At 35.5% G+C, this 26,161-nt stretch overlaps 1 protein-coding gene across 1 annotated transcript in view; it reads left to right on the top strand.

Moving 5' to 3' along the window:
* LOC106471178 (glycerophosphodiester phosphodiesterase domain-containing protein 1-like) overlaps positions 1-26,161 on the top strand; it is a 65,657-nt gene that overhangs the window by 27,359 nt on the left and 12,137 nt on the right. Inside the window, exon 4 of the mRNA XM_013931769.2 lies at positions 9,900-9,942. Coding sequence (XP_013787223.2) covers positions 9,900-9,942 — 43 coding nt within the window. The remainder of the gene's footprint in view (positions 1-9,899; positions 9,943-26,161) is intronic.

Here is a 26,161-nt window from a genome sequence, read left to right as displayed (position 1 = left end):
GAGGAAGGATAGTTGGTCAAGTAGATGGTGGAATAAATCAGCGGCAAATTTTGCAGAATTTGGGAATCCCGCTTTCGACAGTCAACAGAATCATTGTGCAGTTCAGGAAACACGGCAAGGAAACAACTGAGCAGCGTCCGGGTCATCCTGGTCCATTGGAGAGGACAAAAAGGGCTGTCAAGAGGAGCATCAAAATGGATCCCAGATTAACGACTGCAGAAGTGGCCAAATTTGGTGGTATGAGCCCGAAATCTGTTCAATAGATTCTCCACAGATTGGGTTATCGTTGCAGAGCAGCTAGACGGAAGCCCTTATTAAGACCAGAAATCAGCTGTGGGTGAACTAACTACCCATGAATATCAGAGTTGCAATGCAGCCACAATGGTTTCCAGTGAATGGGTAGGACTTTCCCAGTCCTCCCATGGCACACATACTGCAACATGTACTGGTAACTCCACCTGTTTGTTGTTATAGTCAAGAGGAGCAAAGCACATGCTTTGCTTGTGGGGAGAATTGGGTCATGTTTGTGTGAACTATCCCTACCTTGCTGATTAACATGACAAGAAGTTTTCCAGAGCAAACAGTAGGTGGTCAGTACTGTAGCTGTATCTTCAAAAAACTAGAGGAGCCCAAGTTGGATCTGGTCACAGACTTAGGAGAGTGTGCTGAAAAAAAGTGCACCTAAGTGTGTTGGTCAACCTGGCTTTTTCAGGGACAGGAGAGTTTTAATATGTGCCTGTTGGCATAAAAGTGAGCGTTAGAATTCCTGTTAGATACAGGAGCAGCCAGAACACTGTCACAATGGCCCTGTTAGCTGGAAAAAGTGGGGTAATTTTTGCAAAAAGTGTGGTCAATCCCTCTATCATATTATTAAATCAACCATAAACTTTACATTTAATTATTTAGTATCAATAATTACTACTTGTAGTGTTCTATTTACCTGGTAATATGTCTAAGTGTCTTCCCCCTCACTGTCACTCAAACCTGATCATAATACTCTTAAAAGTCTTGATGACAGATTATACAAAATATCAAACTTAAAACTGAACAGTAAACTTGCAGCTATGCTGATAGATAAACACTATTGAAATTGTTAAACTTTTAAACATTGCAACTCACCAAAATTATGAATCACATCATGTCTATTTTGAAGCAAATATCTTCCTCTGTTTAGCATTTCTCCAATGATTTAATGTAGCACTGAACTCAATCTATCACAAATGGGCTACATTCTAACTTGATTATCAGAAGGTCATCCACTCTCTCTTCTAGCTGCTGTCTCAACTTTATTCTGTGCACAAAATCCACATTCACAGACAGCAGTGTGGATGGGAGCAGTTAAAGCCAGTGATGCTGGAATAAGCAAATTAGGAAACTGCTTTTTGTGATACTGGTTAATCAGTCCTCATAAATTACTCATATTGCCAGCTCTAACTACTAAAAGTTTTACCAAAGACCATTCTTGCCTTGTGGCTTTAGCATCTGTGTTTGGTTCTATTGTTACAATGCTATCAACAGTCTGATCTTTGGCAGGTTTAGACACTTTAGACTTTCCATATTGCCTGATTAATGATTCATGTTGCTCATTACCCCATGTCTGAAGATCCTTCTGAGAACAGAATCATATTGGTCTCATTGCAAGCACACCAAAGGCATACATGATTTTATTGTCGTCATTTGGAAATCTTTGATCAATATTCTCCAAGAAGGTATCAACAAAGTTCTCTCTGATAGAGTCAATATTTTGTTTACCTTGCAAAATTTGTTGCCTTTAAATGTAAGCTTTCCCTTTTCACCAGCAGTCAGATAATCATTTTGTAGCTGATGGAGGTAAGTGTCATGCTCTACTTCACCACATTTTATCTTATTTAAAGCAGTTTTACAGTGCTCCACTGAAACTTGAACTAAACTAACATTCAGGTCAGATTTTTGAAATACCTGACATAGCCCTGAGACAACTGATAAAATGTCCATCAGCAAGTATGTTGTGTCTATGTATTCATACTGAGACATTTTTTTGCTAAATCCAAAGTTTTTTGTCAGTTGTGAAAAAACTAATAAGAGAGTCTAAATATTTGAACACAGTTTGCACAGCCAGGTAGACAACCACCTCACTTCATGGACCTCTTAAATTTTCAGTGTTGGCCCACTAAGCAAATTCTGAATATCTGCAAATCTTGCAGTACGATTGGATGATGTTTTGAAAAAATAGAATATACCAGCCAGTATGGTATTCAAATAAGTATGGAGTTTCATCTGCTGCTTGGGATGTCACTAATTCTAAGTGATGTGCAATGCAGTGACAGTTCAACATCATTGGGTTTTGTCTAAGCATTTACCCAGTGACACCTTCACCTGTCCCTGTCATAACTTTGGCTCCATCAGTATCAAGCCCAATTACTTTGGAGGGGGAATGCTGTTTGCATTCATAACACCTGAAAGTTCTTCATGAATAGCTTTACCTGTTGCACTGTGAACCTCTAAATTGCATAAAATTTAGTTGAGGGCTTCAGTGACTCTGGGTCCAAAATCTTACTGTACACAACCAACTTCTTAATTCCAGTATCAGTGCTCTCACCACATAAAATGCTCACATATGGGGATCTCGCCAGTTTATTATCAAGTTCTTTAGGAATAACACTAACAATTGACTCAAGCATTTCACATGAAGACTTATCTGAACAGTATGTTACGTTTTTCCCCATTTTCAGACCTAATACATGTGAACAACTGAGTTCTTCAATTCATTTTAGCAGACTCTCATATTTGGTAATTGCAATATCCTCATTTGCTAACCAGAACACAACTTTAAGTGCAACTAAAATAATATTCTCTTTCTCTTGTACAACTTTCTGAAATTCAGAAATCCTAGACTCGGTCAGTACTACAGCCTTATAGTAATTACTGTTGCCATGACGCATTAGTGTACTAGTTATAAAGTTTGTGTTGGCTTCAGTTATTGAATTTTGCTTCTTATGCTTAATAAAAATTCTGCATGTCAGGATTTTTTTATCTGCATCACAATCTAGCCATTTAAAATCTCTGCCAACCAACTTGAAAATTGCACAGAGACTTTACAGAACTTTCTGATGAGGTATTGTGGGGTTCCAGGGGCAGGCTTAGGGTCCTGTGTACTCATGTCCACTCAAGTATTGCTCTTTGTGTCTCTCTCATCTCCTGATTTTCTTTACTTTTAAGCTGATGGCTGAAAAGAGCTGAGAATTGTTCTTTTATTTCACTTTACCATGATCAGACATTTTGTTTCAGTAACATAACTACATCAGTGATCAAACATTTTGTTTCAGTAACATCACTACATCATACATATTGGTCTAGAAAAACCCATAGCCAATGAAAATCGATTTTACCACAATAACCATGCCTATGATTTAATGAATTGGCAATTCTTGCAGCACCAAAAGAAAGTTGATAGGGGTATGGACAAAATTTGAATGGGCCATCATACCCATCCAGGGTGCATCCTTGGCAGAACACTACACTGTTTTGATTGTTATCAGAGCAAGAAACTGACTCACACAGGTATGTTGATGTAATAGTCTAAAAGCACATCCATCACTTTTCTTGACAGCCCAAGGTATTATTTTCAAACTGGCATTCAGAAGTTCCCAAGAGATTTTGACTTGAATTCTCCATGATGAGTTTTATCACTCAATAGTTCTGTGAGCTTTTCTTGAGCTGCCATTGGCAGATAAAAAGTTATGCTGCCATAAAATGGATTCCAGGTCTAATTGTGTTCTCCCGTTTATTCTACACATTGATCTGCAAATTGACACTGAAGTTTTTAGAGATGAATAGAAACAATATCATGAATAAGACTGCAATTTTACCTCATTTTCTTCCAAGAATTCACTGAAGTATGGAAACATTTCACAGTTGCCATTCCATAGCACAAGTTTTTATACAAAATGCAGACACTTTGTCACTCAGCTACAAAATATTGCTATTCTGACCTTGCAGTGACAAGTTAATGCCATTGAGTTTACCAAAAATATCAGCCAGTACTAGAAGCCACCTTGCATCCATAAAATGTGCTGCTAGTGTGGGATTGCAGTCTAGCAAAAAAATATGAAGTTAATCTTTCAGCTGCACAATGTAACTGAGCACCTTCCTCCAAGATAATCAGCATATTTTCTATGTGCAGTAGAAGCTTGTTGTATGTGAATCCCATTTCTCCACAAAGAATGGAAGAGTGCTTACTATTCAAAGCTCTTCTTGTAGCATTTTTTTGCTTTGAGCTTCAAGTTCTTTGAAGCTAGAGCTTTCTTGTGTATGATGCAATGTATAAATGTTACACCTGGAGCAAGAGCACTTACTCTGATTCCAAATCCTTTCTTGTTTCCCGTAAGTGCAATTGCCTTGTCATTGCATACCCGAACACAATCCAAGAAGGATTTTTTATGCTGAAAAACTCTTGAACAAGAGAGAAGATGGCTTCTCCTGTAGCTCTCCCTTCTAGAGCTTGGTAAAACAGAAACTCTTCACACACACACACTTCCACTTCATAACAGTATCAGACAAATACCAGAAGCTGAGCTAAACTTGCAACTTCTGTGGTTTCATCAAGTTGTATGGTGAACTTTGAACTGTTTTGGATGCATGTTTTCAACTACATGTCAGCAGAGATTACATTTATGTGCCTCATGACAGTGTCATTCGAGGGTCTCACCATATCTCTCTCTCCATTCATGATTTTACACATTTTTATAGCAGCAGGAAGAACCAATGACTTTCCTATAGTGTGCGACTTCATGCTTTTCTCAATCATATAAGATGCTTCAAAAGAAGCTTTCAAAGTTTTTGATGGAACAGTGACCCGCTTTTGCCTTTTCAGTTGTTATTTTTAGAACTTGATGGTTTTACCTATATGCTCAGGGTGTATGGTTGTTTCTCATTATTATCAACTCTGCAAGTAAAACCAAATTTTAAATAATCCTCCTGGTACTGAAGCACTTTAGTTATTGGTTTCCTGTTCAGTTTACCAACAGAAGCCTGTAGAAAGAGAAACTGAGGAAATGCTTGATCCAGCTACAGAGTCACCAGTTTGTTCACCATAATTCAAAGATTTTTTCTGTTTGTTTACTTCTTAGCCATCACTCAAAGAAAAATAACATCTTATTCTGTCAACACATAATATTCACTTATCTGTGTGTGACAAAATAGTAAATGGTTACTAATGTCCAACTCTTCAAACTAACAAGCTGACAAATGTTTAACAAAGATATTCCGATATCTCAGCCATTCAATCTACAGTCATGTTGTTTTTTACATGGAATGTAACCATACAGGCTTCATTCCCATATCATTGTTTTATAGAAATATATGATAATTAGGGCTTCTGGTTTATTGTACCTAATGCATCTCTGCACTCTCATTAAGAGAAGGGTATTGCTGTTTGGATGTTTAAATGCTTCTAATAAAATTAAACATTCAAACATTGCATTTATAATGTGTAAACAGTGTATATGTCTGTTTTGTGCTGAAATAATCAAATCTCTTCTTTAGCAAGCAGCAAGGGTAACAGATGCACAAAGATAAAACAATAAATGTAATGGAGATTTAATTAGGTAACTGGGGAGAATGGGATATTAATTAACTCTTTCAGCACGAGCTCAGTCAATTTGACCAACCATGTGACCTCTTTGTACTCATTCAAAATCTTATAGATTTGATACTACTAATGTTTAATATAGTGTGTATATCTTCACAAAATTAGGCAGTCTTTCAGTAAGCATTATGTCTTTCACATACAAAAAATCATATTTTGTAGTGAAATATATTTAATAAACTAAAAATAGATTTTTCCTTGAATATATCGAGTATTTGTTTTGAATAGTTCATTTGCAAAGTGATTTTGATGTTAAGATTAAAAATACTTTTTTCATCCCAAAAATCTCAAATTTCATTTGTGTAATCTCTAAAACCTCTTAAATACATTTCAAATGTTTGTTTTCAGTAAAACTTCATGTTGTATCTGTAATTTTCTTTACCCTAACTCTATACAAGGTTGGTCAATTTGACTGACCTTGTAACCATGAAAAGAAAATCAAACAAATCTAAATTACCCTCTTTTTCCTTCTAGAATGGCTTCAAATGTAGCATGAAACTACATTAATTTATCCTAAGTAGCTTTAAACTTGTAACAGTATACATCTAATAATAATTCAATTTTATTGTTTTCCTCCCCTTTTGATTACCCTTTGAACTGTGTCTAACTACTATTCATGCCATTATAAGTTATAAATCACTTGGGGAACATACAGTTCACATTACGCTATTGAATTCCATTTCCCATGAGCTACTCCGAGCTGCTTGTACGTATGCCTCATGAAATATTTTTATTATATTATTATTATTGTTTATTTTACCTAATCTAGCCTAAAGATATCCCTATTTTTTACATTTTAGTTACTTTTATAATAATAAATAAAGAATAAACATTAAAATAAAGTACTTACCCAATCTTCTTTTTTCTTGCTGTTGATTGTTGATGACACTTAACCCTACTTTTTTATACTAATGGTAGTAATACACTAAATAATTTTTACTTAATTAAATAAGGTACCAAAGAACATAGACTAATAAGATGCAAAAGTAGACAATTTCCCTTAACTCTCAAAAATTTTCTGGCTTTCTAACTATGTGACAGGAGCTGTTACAAATTCATCCAAGCCGGTCATTGACTTTCCCATGGGAATGATGTTGCTACTCTGAGTGAAATTGACTTTTAACTGTTTCGAACACAATATTATACAATACGTCATTTAATAGTTGAAAATCTTGACTTTCTATAGGTTATAGGTAATGTATAATGAAACATTATAGTACAGTACAGTGTGTTAATTTCAGATTGGTTGATTTTCAGAAGGAGGCAAAAAGTCAAACAATTGCATGATAAGATGTATCAGGCCATGCAAGATAAAGCTAAATGAGGAAGCTGAAAAGCTTGAGAGAAGTTCTTTTATAAAGTTTGGGCACAGTTTTATAGGTACTCTGAACTAATAAGGAAAAAAGAACAATTGTGGAAGGTGTTCATCCACATTCATAGGGAATGAGACTGCTAGAAAAGCAAATTACCACATGGTTTTGCTAGGAAAAGCAAAAAATAATTAGGACACTATAACCCCAAAGGTCATTGGTAGCATCACTAAAGGAAATTTTTTCCACATCCTGTGGGGCAGCCAACCTCCACATAGGGGTCAGCTCCTATTAGTGCATCCCCTGACATTATCACCTAGTGCTCTACCCAGCCTGAGGTAATGCAGCTTCTTTTAATAGACCTCAGTGGATACTGAAACCATTTCTTGATCCCAAGCAATGTGAAAAAGCAACTGGATTCAGCAGTGCTGGTTGGTGAGCACCTTAGAGTCACATAAGGATTACTCCAGTTATTTTCAGGATATCCAAATGTCATCATAGCACACAGAGAGGTCTGATGGTCATTTTCTCTCACAAGCTCAAGGTAACAGCTCTGGAATGCCCTGATCCAAAGGCCTGATTAAAAATGTAAATATGATCCTTTGCACCTGTAGTAAAAGGACTACATTTAAGAGGGGAATTCTTCTAGAACGTGCCACATTCTCAGGTCTTGTTTTTTCCTTAGTTGTTGTTTTCTCCTTTCTGCTATAGTCCTTTATTTTCTTGTAAAAGAACTTTTCATCTCAACAAAATACAGACTCAACACTGTTAAAAGAGTACAAATGGAAAAACAGAGAAGAAAATTTGTCTTAAATTCCACAACATACCCTTGGTCACTGCACTAAAATTGTAACTTAATAGCTATGTCTTTAGTATTACTAGTTACACTTTGCCTTCAAGTAATAAATTAAATATCATAGTAATAAAAATCTTGTAAATCATTATTTCAGGTGACAGTTTTGTTCTGGAAATGCTTTCCAAAGATGCTTTTATAATACAACTAAAAACATCTGCAATCTCTCAAAATGTTTTCCTTCAGAAAAGAGAACACTTCCTTACTTTGCCCACCCAGCTTTTGGTTGTTAGGACTTATACCACATTTAATCTCATTTGCTAATTTTTCCAATGAGTGTGACCACTGTCTAGCTGAATTAATTGTTAAGTGTGTTACCAAAATACATCTGTATTATTCTAAAAAATATTCCCTAGATATTGTAATTTATGCTGTATTTGTAATGTTATGTATCATGGGAAGACAGGGAAAAAGTTAGACGTCAGTTTTTGACCACCCTGTCATATTCGTGAACATACACACACATATATATATATATATATATATAATGTTTTGTAATGTTTCAACTGAAAATATAATTGTTATAAAGCAAGAGTCAAAAGTAGATCTAAATATAAGAACTATTGTTTATTCAAAGTTTTAAGCCTTATTTTGGTGAAGAATCACTTTGGTAAAAAGTGTGGCCCACAGGAAGCAGAAATCTGGAATATTTTGGAATGAAATATAGGAATCTGTAAGGCTTGATATAAGGAGTTTTTTTACCATAGATATTTTTATGGATATAGTTATCATAGTAGTTTTCTATCTCCCAAAAGTCAACCAATTTCACTGCTTTGATCATGGCTGTCCACATTTTCCAATGATTCTGTGATCATATTTGGTCTGTACGTAAATGTGCTTCTCTTCAGCTGTTTGGCATTTTTATTAGGCCCAATGAATATTCTTCTCTTGCTTCTTTTATTTTCTACTTTCTCTGCAATGGTATCCTATCATGATTGCATCCACATTTGCTACATTGGTAGTACATTGAACATTTTGCTACCATATACTTGCAGGTAAGTTTTGAATCAGATGCCTCTGACATCTTGTGTCTGAGATATGTGTAATCTTGACAGAAAGACTGGTGGTTGACCTTACATACCTGATGATTACTGGCTTTGTAAGAATCTCTGTAGATATTGTATTATAATAACATCATGACCTTAGACAAAATTTACTAAAATATTTCTCCATCTACCAAAAAAAAAATCATTATATCTCCTCCAGTTCTTTTCAGTTTTTTAGTTAATGAACACTTTTGGATTATGTAAAATTTGCAAGAGAGTTGAGAAAATACCAGATGCGTATTTACCAGAAGTAGAATACCATACATTATCTAGTTAACTCAGAGATTTGTTGTTATGAACATTCAGGAACATCTTTGTATTGCTTAAAAACAATCTGTGTGTATACCTTCATAATGTGAGGTGACTATGTTTATGAAATTATACTAGATAATTTCAAGTGAATGCTGATATGGTGTTGTTTAAATGTTATTGACATTTTGAACATTTCCAGTTTTTAGTTCAGATAAAGCTTATTGTTTTAATTCAGTTTGCTGTGCTTTGCACATATATATGAACAATAAATATTTTAATGATTATACTGATGTACATCTATTGAATTGATGAAAAATGTTAAGGATATTACGCAGGCTGATAAAATCACTGAAAGATAGCTTAACAGGTTCATTGCATTAAGTTCTAAAACTTAGATTCTAATGTCACTGGATTTTTTGTAATATTTGGGTTTCTACTGAACTGGCTAACAAAAATAAGATTAAAATTTCTAATGCTTACTGATTAAACCAACAGAATGTCATTCCAGAATCATTATGATGTACTTAGATTTTCTATAGTGTATGCTTCTTAAGAATGAATTAAAAGTGAACAGGTAAAGCAAAGTGATTTAAATCTTTTAATAACTGTAGATTTATGTGTTATTCATTTAAGATTAAGAGAAACTGATTTGTAAAGCCTGGCCACTTGTTAATTCAGAATGTTTAACATAAATTTTATAACTAGAACTTGTTCAAAATATCAATTTCAACAAATAATGTAGTAATATCTCTGCATAAAATAACTATTGGTAAATGAATATTCTTATGTAAGATGATGTGTTGTGTGTCTAGGTGCAGCAGAGAATCTCGAGAATACACTGTCAGCCTTTGAAAAGTAAGTGTTAAACCTTATTAATTAAATTTTCAGTAATAAGTATATTTTGTTTTATTATGTTTGGATTTTTGCTTGAGAGAAAGTGTTTAATATGTTGTGATCACCTGGTAATGGACAGTATACTTTTACATTTTAGGGCAGCTGTTCACTTGTATCATCCTGTAAAACAGGGTTAGTTAAGGGCTATTCACGGCCCTGCTGAGGAAGAGATATATTCAGTTAAGAGTATACAAAAAATTTATTGAAAGATTTTTTATTTTTACATATGATTGTTTGAAAAGTGTCATCAGGTCACTAGCAAGAAAGCAAATAAAATAGGAATGAAGGAAAGACCTGGAAGAACTGGAGGTTGTTCTAATGTTTTTACTTTGTGTCACATTAGTTTAGTGAGTATATCATTTAGTGCATATACAAGCACTTTCTAGGAATGAAACTGTAGGAAATTATATATGCAGCACAGTGAAGTACACAACTATTCCTCTAGTGGTCAGGTTTGAGGTTTATACACATAATTTTAGTTTGTGAAACTGTTCCTATGATATCTGTATTTTTAATGGTTTATAATATTTAAATAAGGTCCACAAATACAAACATCTTCAATATTTTTTCTTCTTTTTTTGCACATGCTTTCACAGCTTTAGATGTTGAAATACCAATATGATTCATGTTCAACTCGTCAAATTTGTACTCTTAGGTATTTATACATTGCAGACAGTGTTTAGTAATTCAGCTTGATTATTCTAGAACTGCAGTTAAGCAACTTAATAAAAAATAATAATACAATAAATCAAATTTTTTTAAATTTCAAATGTAGTTTTTGTAATTAAAAAAGGCTAATTTCAAGACTTCATTTATACCTGTCAAATAACTCAACAGGAATTGCCATTTTTAATGGCAATATGTTGTGATGATAATTGTAAATTGCATGTGTTGAAAGTCTTTTCTTTTGATAATGTTACTTGTTTAGAACAAGTTTCATTACTTAACTGAATTACTATAGAAATAATTTCATATCACAATAAAAATTTAGATTATAAATAGTACATCTGATACAAAAATCAAAACACACTTTCATACTTTTTTGAATTGTTTACATTCTAACCAATATCAATTTTGCATTCTAAGTGTAATTTGATATAAAGCTGTGCTAATTCATGATCATCCCTATGCATAGTTACCTGATTCCCATAAAAACAATGCTTTGAGGATTTAGCATGTGGAAAATAAAAGTGAGGTGATATGTTGCAAGTGAATTGAAAGAGACAATCTCAGTGTGAAGCACTTTTCCAGTTTGTCTACATATACTGTTATTAACTGCTATTTTAGGTTGACTTTTTTTCCCACCTTTCCACCCATGTTCCAACAATATTAGTGATGTTGTGAAGTTCAAGCAAAAATAATTTTATTATTAAATGAAGAAGAAATGAAAACAAAGGTATTATTTCTGAAGTAAAGGAGTATTTATTATGATGAAGTTAAAGAAGAAAAGTGTAATAAACAGTATTTTAAAGATTAAGTAAAGATAACTCACCTGAATTGAAGATATAACAAATAAAAGATTAATACCCAGAGGAAACTTCACCAGTAAATTATTGATTCCCTCAGTATAGAAACAATTTTTCCCTCCTGAAATTGTATAATGAATCTCTCTTGCACATGCTGAAACTGCATCACAAAGCACTTTCTGTCTTTATGTTGTCAATCAGAAAACAGGCACTGAAATGTGAATGTATCTCTGCTCCGTGTGATAATTGCAAAGTTATCCATCATATATAGATTAGAATGTTAAGAGTTAAACCATGTTAATGTTAAGAGTTAAACAATGACGGAGACAGATTTTTAGAAACCATTGAGGATTTTTTTCTTCACCAATTGGTTAGGGAACTTACTAGTAACAATGCTCTTTGTTATTGTAAACTTCTAATAAAGAAGTGGTTGACATTGTATATATTGGGGAACATCTGAGTGCAAGTGATCATTGCTTGATTTGGTGTGATGTTTTACTGCATATGGAGATTTGGAATATGAGATTTTGGTACAAATTTTAAAAAGCAACTTTTGAAAGGGATGCAACAAGAATTATCTGTTGTGACTTGGACAACTGAACTAATTGGAAATACTGATGAAATGTGGAAAAATTTAAAACTGAATTTTTAAATATTGAAGATAGACATGTTCCTTATAGAGAAAAAATGGTAGCTACAATTTCAAAAACAGGTTGGCTCACAAAAAAGTTGTAAGAGATAAAGTTAAAGAAACTCATTATAAATTCAAGAAGTTTAAATTGACTAGTATAGTAGGAGACTTAGAGGATTACACAAGACCAAGAGAGTTGGTCAAAGAAATTAGGAAATGAAAAAATATATGAAAAAAAGGTTGGATGAAAATGTAAAAATGAAAGTAAGGATTTCTTTAAATACATTAAGTGTAAGCAAAATGTTAGTATGGGAGTAGGGCCCTTGAGGGACGATAAAGGAAGGCTGGAATGGGTGCATTATTAAATTCTAATTTTTCTTCAATTTCTGCTAATGAGGAGTTAAGCAGTATTCCTCACCTTGAAAGGTTACTAGATAGAATCAAGATCTAATAAGATCATAACATTAATTGTGAGTTTGTTAAGAAAAAACTGGAAACTTTTAAGAATGATAAGTCTCTTTTGCCAGATAATACTTCCCCAAGTGTTTCAAAGTAGGTTATGGATTGAATATGTGAGCCACTTGTTACCATTTTTGTAAGACCTTAAATAATGGTTATGTGCTAGAGGATTGGAAGTTAGCTAACATTACTCCTTTTTTCAAGGTAAGTGATAAAAATTATCTTAGTAATTATAGACTTATTAGTCTTACATCAGTTGTGGGAAAAGTTTTGTAAGGTGTGTTAAAAGATGCATTGCAAAGTCATTTAACAAAGTTTAGAATTTTATTGAATAGTCAACATGCTTTAACTAAAGGAAAATCCTGCCTTACAAATCTTTTGACATTCTTTGAAAAAGGTTACTGCTTATGTAGATGAGGGTAAGGATGTAGTTTTGGTGTATCTGGATTTTCAGAAAGCATTCAAGAAGGTGCCATAAAAGGCTTGTAAAAAAAGTTATCTCTGTAGGTGTGGGGGATAAGTTAGCTAATTGGATAGAAGAGTAGCTGGATAGAAGAAAGTAGAGAGATGATATAAATGGAGTGAAATTCTTGCCTTACTTATGTTTTGTGTTTTGACATCCTTTGAAGAGGTTACTGCTTATTTAGATGAGGGTAAGGGTGTATATTTGGTATATCTGGATTTTTAGAAAGCATTCAACAATGTGTCACATAAAAGGCTTGTAAAAAATAAAAGTATCTATATAAGTGTGGGGGATAAGTTAGCTGATTGGATAGAAGAATGGCTGGATGGAAGAAAGCAGAGGGTTGTTATTAATGGAGTTAGTCAAACCAAATTAATATTACAAGTAAGATACCTCATGGCTTGGTGTTAGGACCTTTAACCTTTTTGATGTACATCAATGACACAGATGAAGGAATAGCTAGTAATTTACTTAAAGTTGCTGATTTAGATTACTTGGTGAGTTGGGCAAATAAATGGCAGATGGCTTTTAATTTTAATAAATGCAATGTAATGCATGTAGTTTATCATAATTGGAATATAAGTATAATTTTGATGGGAATAAACCTTAACAATATTATTAAAGAAAAGGATCTTAGTGGTGTTTTTGATCAGTCTCTTAAACCACTCAAGCATTGTGCTATTAACTGCCTTTTTATAGTTCTCAAGATGGGAGATTGGTGCCCTGTCATAGATTTCTCATCCTTGAACCAATTTTATCATTCCTCAGCTCAAGATGGTCAGTTTTCTTTATCTGAAATGGGTGTTCTCTTTCAGACTATGGATAACCAAAATTGATGTTTGTATGCTTTTATACATAAAGTGATTTGCACATCTGCCAATAACTTTCTCTGGTTCATTCACAATGACTGGATTTTTCAGTTCTTGGCCCTTTCCTTTTAATTAACTATGACCTCATATGCTTTTAGTCAAGTTATGAGAGGATTCATTTATTATATTCCATTCCCACTACTATATAGATAACTAGCTCCTTCCTGTTCCAACCAAAGAAACAACCATGGCTGTGATCTCCATTCTCCTTTGGAATACACCTCATTTGGGTTGGCTGGTCAAGTTCTACAAGTCTGTGTACTCAGTACCTGTTTCACTTAGGAGTCTTTTTCAATTCATTTGCAGGGCAGACTCAACTACCTAATTTACATTTTTGAAACATGGAGCTTTTGGTTACCAACATTTCCATGTCTCTTCCTGCACAAGAGGTTCTATTTCTTTAGGTTCCCCTCTAATGCACTAATATGCATATATATATGCATATATATATATATATATATATACCCTTCAATGGAACCTGAAAAATTAATGGAATGTATTCAGATTCCCAGTTGTCTCTTTTATCTCTTCCTCCATCTGTTTACCTCTTGCTGTCATGGTGGCTTGATCAGTCTCACTGGGCATCCCTTTTTTTTCCTCCACCTTGCCTGGATCTACATCTGTATATCAACACCTCTCTTTTTCCAGGTTGGAGCAGTTTTGGACACCTACATCTTTTCTGGAATATGGTAACCAGGGGATTAGTCTCTTTATACCAACAATTTATAATTTTTGGTTGCTCATGAGGTTGCTGTCATCTTCATTTTCATCTGTCTGGTCTATTCAGACAACTCCACTGTTGTATTTTACACCAACTGACAGCGAGACACTACCTTTTGGGATTTCAGCTTTTTGTTTCTGAATATTTGTGGGGGGCCCATGTCCACCTCATTTGGTTGTCAGTCTGTCATGCCCCAACAGTGGGAATTTTGAATCTAATGGCAGATTGGCTGTGTTGCTTGGATTGGATCTTTTCTATGGAATGATCTTTTTCTCATCTAGTGTTTCTGTTGATTTGTTCCCACTTTTGGAATCCCTTCATTGATGACATTGTGACTCCCCTCAGTATCAAGCTTCCTCTTTTCAAGATTCTGCAGTAGTTCTGCCAATAATTGCTCTGGGCCAGGATTGGACCAGTCTTTTTCTTTTTACCTGGCTTTTTAAAAGCAGTTTATCTATTTCTGTGATTGATGGTTACAAGGTCCCTTTGCCTGTGAACTTCTGTCTCTTCCCCAGGTGTTTTCCTTTTCTTTCTGAGGTCCTTATGGACCTCTTCTGTACTTTGCTCATCAGTTGTTCTCCTCAAGCATTCCCTCTTCTAGTGTGGAATCTCTGTTTTGTTCTCCAGGCCTTCACATGTTTCCTATTCAAACCTTCACTGTATAATAATTTCTTCAAGATGTATTTTCTTCTTCTTGCTCTTCTGATATTTTTTTCATAGATGCCTTCCACACACTTTATTACAGGGATGGGTATATTTTATTCCTGGACTGCTTTTTTTCCCCAAGACTTTGGCTGTTCCATGTTCAAACCTTTGACCACCTTTTCCATGTATCATCATTTTTTCAAATGCATTTTCTTCTTGTTCTTGCTTGTGGAAGACACCATTCTGATATTTTTGTCTTAGATGCTTTCCACATATTTTATTACAGAAATAGTTGTATTTTATTCCTGGACTGCTCTTCTTTTTTTTTTTTTTCACCAAGACTTGGGCTGCCAAGGAGAGTGATTGGATGTTTTCTCCAATCACTCTTTCTTACATTGCTTTTCTATAGGATCACTCTGACCCTAAACATATTCTATGTCCTATTTGGGTAGTTCAGTGTTATCTCATTTGTACTGCTCCCACATGTGGCAATCTCCAGCATCTTTCTTTTCTTTATCATGGGATTCTGCTTCTTGTGACTTTTCACCTTCTTCTTTGGTTTATTGGATTTGTTATATCATCTGGCTTGTTTATTCTTCCATGGCAGAGGACACCTATAAACATTATCAAATAACCTCCCATTATGGCTTCTTTTGTCTCTCACCATCACTGTCCCCTGGATGAGGTCTGGCAGACAGATACAGATTACCTATGACACATTATTCTTCCATTTCTAATATCACATGGCGATTTAGGGTGCATCTAGGGTTTGTCTCCCTACTTTTTAAATCTTCTTCATTTGCATCATTATATTTTGATGTATATGTATCCTTGAGATGATGGAACCCACCAAGTGGTTGATAATGCTTCACAAGGAATATTTCTCTCCCAAAATCTGCATCAAGCATTGAGCCTCTTTGCTCTTGGTCAGTGCCTGCTGATGAAATGGGGTTTTCTGTATGACTTATTTTGGCAGTATATATATATTTTCTTTTCTAGGCCATACTTCACAAAAGAAAATGACAGTACCAGGTGTGTGCCTTCCCTCATACTCGGCTAGCTTCTCCTGTCCATATTCATGGTAACCCGTAGTACATTCTATCAGTATGGGACCATATGTAGATTTGATGTTTCGTGTTCAGTCTGAACACCTCTTTGCCATTCTCCCCCACACAGATTCCTCCATCCCATTCTCCTCTAGTAGACTAAGGAAGAACCCTTGTTTTTTCAGTTCCAACTTGCTGAGGAGCTTGAGTTCCCCATTGTGTTGTTGTAATCTCACTGGTGTGAGATAGAGTGGGCTTACACCTCAATGGGAAGTATGGCTAGGATATTACCTGGAAATTATTACAGGTCACCCCACTACAATATAAACAAATACATTCCTGGTGGTGGTTAGAGCAGCTGGATGGGTCTTGTGTTTTCCTTGGAATGCAAGTCTGGGATATTTTCCCCACGGACCTTATTTTTCTAATAAGCATCTCACATATTTCTCCAGTACATAATAACCTCATTTAAAGTCCTAGCCACTGTACACATTCATGCTTAGCTGACCATTTGAGAGGTAATGGCTGATTGAGCAATCTTTTACTATGTCCATCTATGCAACACTTTAGCATCATGCAGAAGGTTCTTTTGACAATATCTTTTGTAGTACCACCTGTATACTAGGCAAAGAGAAAGATGCATTATTGTACTAAGTGATGCCCCACTAAGCTCCCCACTCTTCCAGTAGGTGACACACTCCATAGATTTTTCCTTTTTGATGCTATGTATTCATAGATGAGCTCATCTCTATGTTTTCTTTATCTGTGTCAGCCCTTCATCTTCTCAGTGTGGGATTCTAGCTCTTTGTTGTACAAAGAGATGAATAAATATTTATTAAGTTAAAATTTTTTTCACCTGAAAAGGTATTTCAGAGAGCTGCTTACCTTTCTGCACAACATGTTGTTCTTTCTACCAACTTCCAGTGTACTTATCTTATCAAGAATGAGCCTTTCTTCAGATGTTAGTGCTTATGAGGGTTACTGTGCATGGAGGTTGTGTCACTCTCCTGTTGGTGGAAGACTGTAGTCTAATGATGATTACATCATAGGTAGCACAACATACATTAGTACATGTAGGCATGAGAACTTTATTCAAGGCTTGTGGCATGCACAAAAATCTTCACAGCAGTGGTTCAAAGTTATAGCTCTGTTGTGCAGAAATGTGAGTAACAATCTGAAATATATTTTCAGGTAAGGAAAATGTTAATATTCTTTAACTGGATAAGCTATGAAAAGATTAGTTCTGTTCTACATGCAGACTTATATACTTCATATAATAGTCCATGGGCCAGGACCCAAAATTTCACTTATTGGTACCATCTTGGGGGACAAAGTCGGACTATAATTTTTGGATTAGTCTATGTCTGGAGTATATATTTTGCTGTGATAACCATTGCAGAGAGGTAGCTTAGTGATGGTAATAAGCTGTTTAATGTACCCAAACCTGGGAGACATTTTGCTGGTGCCCCTGTTGTATGGTTTACAAAGTACATGAATAAACGCAAGAGAAAGTCTTATATTAATCTTGTTATAATGTTCTTTTCAATAATGCACAATCTTACAATGTCTATGGAACAGTGCAGAAACTATGTAATAGTGAAGCTTCTCCAGATATGTGATCTTTCACAGAAAATATCAGAAATATTAAATGTATATGTTAACACTGTCAGGCCTGAAATGTAAAAAAAAATGTAGATTTCTTTGGTTTAATGTACTAAACATAAACATTATAATAAAGGAGAGATTTTGTTGGTTGTCAATTGCATATCCTATTGGATTATGAAGATATCTGTGAATAAAAACTAAACTGGTACTGGGGACGACATTACTAAAATGACAATTAGTCCCACATGCTCATATTTGTGTTGTATTACAACCCCTGAGAAGATCAGTAAGAATATTAAAACAATGTTGGTAAATACCTTTAAAGGTTGTCATGTGCACAAAAGAACTAGGAACTGTTGAAAGTTTGATTTCTTGACTGTATATAGCTAAAGCCAGTGAAATGACATTCATAATACATGACAAATTATATGTAGGTATGTAAAAGTAATGGGATAGAGACCTTTAGATGTGTAATCTTCCACAGAAAAAGAATCGCAAATATTCAATGTTGTCTTGTACTTGTAAGAACTAGTAACTGCTGGAATTCCAATTTCTTGTTCGTATTTGACTAAGAAAAGTAAAGCATGGCAGATTAAATGTAGGAATATAATAGTAATAGAACATGAGCCAGGAACATGTAGCAGAAATCATATGCAATCATAATATGACAGTTGTGTCCAACAGAAAATTTAAGATTACTATGTTTTTAGCATTCTAGTTCAAAAACATTAGTCTGTTTTTAAGCTTCAGAGCTTATATACATATCAACATAAATCAGACAGTAGCAGTTACTTAGTGTATGCACAGCTAAAACATGGAACATGCATGGCTTCAGACTCAACTAATCATCATGATCTGAGTTGCCAAGTTCAACAAGAACCTCTTCTTCCTTCTTCTGTTTGCATGTCTGTAGCCTACACATATCTGTGCATGTTAAACCATTGGCAAGGCAATAGCAGCTTGCAGGAATGTAGACACTTGCAGGATAACTGTTCCAAGACTGCATCTGGAGTTGGTGGTGTGCACATCCACTCAACGATTAGAAGGCCATAATCATTTGTAGTACATCCAAACCCTTTAGGGTTTGGCACATCAGGGTGACTTTGAAGACAATACTTCAAGATTGCTGATTGGTAGTTTGCATAGAGTACATACATGTAGAGGCAGTTCTGGCATGGTGGAAGCTAACTTGATTCAATCAATCCTCATTTGGCACAGAAGACTGGTACCTCAGTTCATTCACCTCATGAGTGCTGGTCATTGTTGAATACAGGTGGCAGGTAAACTGTTCTATCTTCTCAAACAGTTCTGCAAGTACTTCTTAGGGGCCGAAGATGTCCCTTTTTCACAAGTTTCAGAGCCCCAACTTTCCCACAACCTGTGATGGCACTGACTGTGTCACACCCAGTGAAAGCATGTAGTCCAGTTAGGATTGTGCAGATGCTTTTTCCCAGGGAAATTGCCAGTTTGCCAATGTTGATGAACCTTGCACAATGGTGTGTTCCACATTTCTGATAGATAGAAAAAGGGATGTCTCCATTAAAGCCTAGGCAAAGCACCATGACATTTGACCCAGTCTTTGCAGCATGAACGGCATGTAGGAGCAGACAGGTATTAACTTCTTCTTGAGTAGATCTCGATTCAGCAACTTCCATCCAGTCATCTTGTACCAGACATCTTCACAGGTTACATGCAGTGTCTTGTCTTGTAATTTTTCTATGAACTTTGGAGGATTCCATTCTTCAACCAAGAATGTGATCAGACTTGACTTGTTAAAAGAGCTGCACAGGAACTTCCTCCTTTGCTGGACTTCGTGGCCTCCTGCAGTGTTCTTGAACAGAAGAAATGTGCCAGATCCCCTATTTCATCTCTCAGCATTTTTGTTCAATGTCTCTCAATATACATCAAACACAACATCAGTCCTGTGACTCTGTGGACCCTTGCATAGAACCAGAGACACGGCAGACTCTGCAGGCTCAGCAAATGTTTTGTCATTGGCATTCATCTTCTGCACCAAACTCATTCCAATGCAGGTCAATAGGTCAGGCATCTCTTCTGCTGGAGAGACATTTTTCTGCAGCTCCCTAGCAAGTGCAGCTTTGTTTGTCTTACACAAAGACCCATCAGCATTTGTAAGGGCCCATTTGGTGGATGAGGACATCTTTCATATGCAGCTGTCTGCTCTTAGCAACTAGAATCATATGCCCAAACAAGTTTTGGTCAGCCTTAAGCAGTCCCTCTTTAGATTTTACTCTTCCACTGGCTTTCTTTGTGTTTACTTTGGAGAAAGGTTTTAGGTTCAGCTTTCTCATCTTGTCATGAAATTTCACTGTTGGTGGATTTTCCAAGTGCATCTTCTTGAATGCTTGATATTCTATTTCTCCTAGTTCTTGGGATGTAAGGAGACCCGTGTCAACATTGTAATGCTTGTTCACAGCTCCGAGCTTCATACTGAACACCTGGCATTTGAGTGTCATTGTTGATTATCTCCTCAATCATCTGATCCAAAGGGGTTTCTGAACCCAAGCTGAACTGAAAAGCCACCTCACATGAAATCGTCATGGACATCAGTGGGGATATGTGACATCTGGGCATAGTAGTATGGAAGGTAGTGTGCATGATTGAGCCTGTTATATGTGAAACACCAGGGAATCATTGCACAAATACAGGCTAGATGCAAAATCCAGTCCCCTCCTCTCTTGATGCCCAAATGAAGCCCAGCAAAATTTCAACCATATGGAGATAGGAAAGCCAAAAAGCAGAGAGACTTCTGTTGTCATCTTTGAAGAAATCAAAGTAGGCTTGAAACAGCTCAATAATGCAGACACATGATCTGTTCTCAAGTACTTCCTGCAGTTTGCCTGTGAAACTTCTTGCCACTGGTTGCTTATATTCATCAGTGTCTCTTCTAAGTAGGTAAGGTCGTCTTTGTGAGTGGCTTGCACCAGAAGAAGAATCTCTTCCATGCTAGCCTCATGAATGTCTTGTACACCAGCTTGTGAAGCCTTACTGCTCTGTTGTACTTGCAGCCATCCATCACACCAGTAGTAGAAACTTTGACAATCACACCAGACGTGATGCATAGATCCCTCAATCCAGCATCTTGGAAGCACTTTCCAATGGTTTACAGGGGTGCACATATGGTGAGGAATGCTCCAAGCCTGATGATAATTGTCCTTGAACATGTCAGGCTGTTTCCATATGATCCCGGCAGCCTTTGTGAATTGTGCCTGATGAAAGACCCATACAATTTTGGACTGTTCTAAAGACTGCATAATGCTTAGTAACTTGTTCAGCGATTTGTTGACAATAGACAAGATGTCAAAGCTAGTCCAGCTGCTGATTGATTGGTCTTCTTCCTCTGACATGTGCACCATAATCCAGAGAATGTTCTTTACTCTCGCACTCTGGACAATGGCAGAGTCAACTTCCACATTATCAGTTTGGAGTGACCCTTTCTTGTACTCAACAATGTATGTGGACATAATCAGTAGTGAAGTACTGATACTTGTCTTCTTGGTTTTGTCAACAGGAAGCAGTGTTTTAGCTGGCTGCAGGTCAACTGCCTTCACCTGTATAGCAATTCTGTTAACTCTGTGGGATGTCCCCTCACCACTGATGGTTTTCTCAAGTTGGTAAATGTTGTCCCAGGCTAGGGTTATAAAGATGGATGGATGTTTGCTGGAAGGGCGATTTTATCTTCTGACAGTGAAAGCTTATGCAGACACAGGACTGTGTCAGTCTCTTCCATCTGGGAGTAGGATACACCATGATCAAGTCAGTTGAGGGTCTGAATCAGCTCTGCATTCACAGTCAGAGACTTGACTGCAAATGGGAGAATAATGTGTTTGGGTGGCTTTGTCTTTCCCTGAGTGATAGCATATACCAAGTTCTGACCAAAAGAGCTTACAAGCGATTTAACTCGTTGGGATGCTTGCCCGTGGTCCTTGGTACCAGTCAGCAAATATCACAAAAAGAGGTAACAGACTTTGGGATAATGCATCCACTCTCCTTCAATTCTGCTATCTGTGGCAGCCAGGTTTGTGGTAAATTTTGCTTCTTCACATCTGCTCTCATTTGCAGGGCTGCCTTGGCTAGAACATCTTCTGCTGTGAGACATTTCAGTGTCTGCCGTTCCACTTTCAGGGTGTGGTTGGCTGTGGTTCATTTATTGACAAGTTGTCAGGATATAGAAGAAGTTTCCCTTTTTCATTGAGGAAGACATGCAAAGCTTCCCCAAACACACTTTCTAGCCTTCTGTAGAGGTGCTTCTTAGAGGAATCTTTCATCTGGTCAATGCCAAGAAAATTCATTGATGCAACAAATTTAGATGTGAGATCAGCCATTGCTATCACCCAGGGGTTGGTGAAAAGCTAATTTCAGATAAACGGGAACAACTCATTGTATGAGTGAGTTAGAGCCATCTCATACCGAGCTTCAACGCTGTTGTTTTTGTCACGTGCCACACTGCTGGCAGCTTTTTTCTCCCTTGTGTAGGATCTGTAGCATGATCTATGATAGTGACCATCTGCTGCTACCAGTTATCTGCTCACAGTAACAAGCATTCTACTATCCATATTCTTCATTGCTGCATTTCTGATGCTTGCTTCTGCTTGCATCTCATGGCATTGTGTGATCTCTTGTTTTCTGTCCAAAAGAAACTTGTTGATTTTCTGACAAAAGATGCATGCTATGTCATAAACTCTAAAAGTTGAGTTTCATCCTTATCTAGATGATTTCCTAAATCTGGCATTATATTCAGGCTCATCTGTATTGTCCTGTTTTTTGCTGATAGCATCAAGAAGTTTCTTCAGTGTGAAGACACTGCAGCATTTTTTATGATAGTGAACTGGTGGGATTTCTCCCTCAGGAAAGTCTTTCACCAAGTCCAAAATTGGGGCATGTTTTCCTATTTGGGCTGCATTTAGCAAAGTATTACATGTGGCTCAACTTTGCGGGGATACCAGCTTTGGGTCTACTTTGTCATCATAACAATGGATGAGGCAATCCGTGGGTGGCCGCTCTGATGACAAGGTATTGTTCAACTCACCAGTGCCCATTTTCATTCAGTCACCTGCGAAACACAAAACATGAACCTTTCCTTTATAAATATAATAGTTCTAATTTCTGCACTAATTTTAGAAATGCAATAGCTAAAATGTAATCTTTAGATTAATCCCCATAGAAAAGGGAATGATCTGAAGCAAATTTGCACACATCTGTAACAAACATGTCTAAAACTGTGGTTTGTTATTCTAACACAATTACAAAATGTTTATTACAAGAGAGCCACAACAAAATTATCCACTTGCCTTTTCTGCTGACAAATACATGCATTAAATAGGTATTACTTTCAGTTCTCCCATTCACTCGTAATACAGCAATGCTGTCTGGTGGTTAAATAAAACACTTAATTGTGAGAATTAAATTATCATTTGAAAGTAACACGTGTGGTATGCCTGAATTCATTCAACAAATTTTCTCTTGCTTTAAAGACCATACCATGAACAAATTTTCCTCAGTGCGTGAGAATGTATTGATATTTAGCCCAAGCTAATATTGCTCTCTCAGGCACTGTGGAGCGGGAGCACAATATGCTCCCTCCTTTCTTAAATTCTCACACAATGCTCATTGTTTCTAATATTTGGCATGTATATAGGTCATGTTTAACAAATTGCTGCTTTCAAAATTTTCTGAGCTCAAATAATGAGAGTGCTATAACCAGAAATATTTAATAAAGTATTTAAAAATGTAGCTTTTAAGGCAATTTTCATGAATATTTCAAATTGCTCAAACAGCATCCAAATTTCACTGAAATGTGTCTAGTGCAGTTGTTACCTCTTCTAAAACATACAAAAGGATATTTTATAGTTTTGAGTGATATGTTTATTGAAAAAAACTGGAAAGTCAGCATAATTTGCACAAAAATGGAGCAAAAATTAAAAACATGATTAAGATTTTTTGGGTTGCCATGCCAAACCAGATAAAGATATGTACTAAAATATAGTATCACAATGTTTCGAATTAAGTTTGCAACAAAGTCAACAAACTGGCCCACAACGACAAAGTTGGCAACATAAAATATAGTGGGTCTTATAAGGCTAATGCGAAAATGGCCGATGTGCCAGAAAAAAGACAAAGCTACTCATTTGAAAAGGTTATCACATATTTTCTTACTTCTAGGGTTGGTACAATAATTTGACACCAATGAAGTTTTGCCCCCCTAGGTGGTACGAACATCTGATCTGGCCATGGACTATAAGGTCACAGAATTATTCAAAAGATATTTAATAATACAGTTGAAAGAATTCTTACTTATGATTAAAAAGTATTTGTTCTATGAAATAAAGCTAAATCTCAATAAAGAATGTAATAATTATGTTATGTATATGTGTGTGTGTGTGTGTATATATACACATATATAAAGTTACATTTTTACTAGAATTTGGTAATGCTTACATGAATAAACATAGTAGAAAACCCAGCATTACCAGTTTATGTTGGTAACCAGCAACTGTTATGTTATGGAAGAAGTATTACTGGTTCAGTCTGATAATGTTTGTTTTTACCATGGAAAGTAACTAAGTCACAGTTAAGTTCTGTGAACCATTTTTAGAATAAGCATGGTAGATTATTGCATCAGAGTGGTAATGCAGCATTGTCGAGTGAACATAATTGATGAGGAGTTCAGGTACAGGAACTTTTATCACTCCTAAAAACACCTAAGATGTCATTTGAAAATTATGTAACCCAATTTTTCTTCTTTTCATTGATATCCCTCATGCAACACCTTATAACATAGGTTGTAAAATCCACGTCCCCCCAAAAAATTCATTATATAATCGTGACAAATCAGCCTTCTCCCCAACTCAAACTCTTTAAATGTAAATATATTTATGTATATTAAACAATATTCATATGGGTTTTTTAATAACACAGGTAAATTATGCAGTGAACTCTAATAAATACAGGAATAGAATTAACAAAGCAGTTAATCTCTGAAGTCTAAAGTTTACAATTTTTAAGTAATCATATGGCCTTTCACTATTTGTTTATTTACTTACAATTGTTTTCACTTCAACCACATCATAAAAGCTTTTTTGTATCTTTCAAACAGATTTATCTAATGCCACTTGTGTTGCTTTTGAAGTAAAGCCAAACTAGATATTTAGTATATATGTAGATATATATATAATATTGATAGAGCACATTCATTTAAAGTTAAAACTGAGGATTGTCTTATTATACATGTAGAATCTAAGCAAAGATGATACACATACTATATTTGCAAATGTAAATGAATTAATGATTTGGTGCTGCAATTATATATTTTATTTAAACAGGTCAGAAAAGAATATACCACTAATTGAAATGATTTGCCTATTTGCAATCTGACATCTATTATATTTTATAACCCTGTTTCCTGGCTTATCATGAGTGGCCAACAGCCACAGTTTTTCTTGGTAGCATAAATATTTCTAGTGATTTGTATTGTTCGTAGACTGCAATGACAGGTGTCTTTAAATAACTGATCAAAGAAATTCTCTCCTGATAATGGCACTAATGATAGACTGGCACCTATGCAACTTTCAAAGTTGGAGAGTTTCTTGCTCTTACTCATTGTTTTGTAGACTAACCTCAATATGACTGTGTCTTGTTGATTTATATGGTTCAATCAACTACCTGATACACCACATAATGAGTAGTATTTTGCACAAGTAAATAAATGGGAAGCTAAATGTAAGATAAAGGACCTAATGAAGTGGTCAGTTAGTGCAGTTAGTAGTAAAACAGCTTCCTTGTAATAATATTTGTTATTTGATATTTTCAACTTGAATAGCACCTTATGTAATACAAGGGCTAAATAACCACATCAAAATCATTAAGGTTTAGGCATATGGTCATTCCTAACTTTGTATTGCTGATAAATGGAAGTGCAACAACTCAACAGCACCCAATGCCTATACAACTATCTTAACTAAATAATAGCACAACAACCACTAGGTCGAGCCCAATCCAGAAATAATTTTAGTAGCATTACTTCTCAGAATATAGTTAATATCACTACAATATCATCAGAATACATAGTTAGTAATACTGTACTCTCATCCGAATATACAGTTAATATTAAAACAATCTCACGAGAATATGGTCTTATGAAAATACTGTTATGTATCTGATCGTTTGCTAATTTTCAGTATAAATTCTTTCTGAGGAACTTCAGCGATACCAGTCCTTTCTTAATTAAAACTAGTTTATTCTTTCTCGATACAAC

The sequence above is a fragment of the Limulus polyphemus genome, unplaced genomic scaffold, assembly GCF_000517525.1.
Source record: "Limulus polyphemus unplaced genomic scaffold, Limulus_polyphemus-2.1.2 Scaffold4459, whole genome shotgun sequence".
Lineage (NCBI taxonomy): Eukaryota > Metazoa > Arthropoda > Merostomata > Xiphosura > Limulidae > Limulus > Limulus polyphemus.
This window is presented reverse-complemented; position numbering and strand designations above follow the sequence as displayed.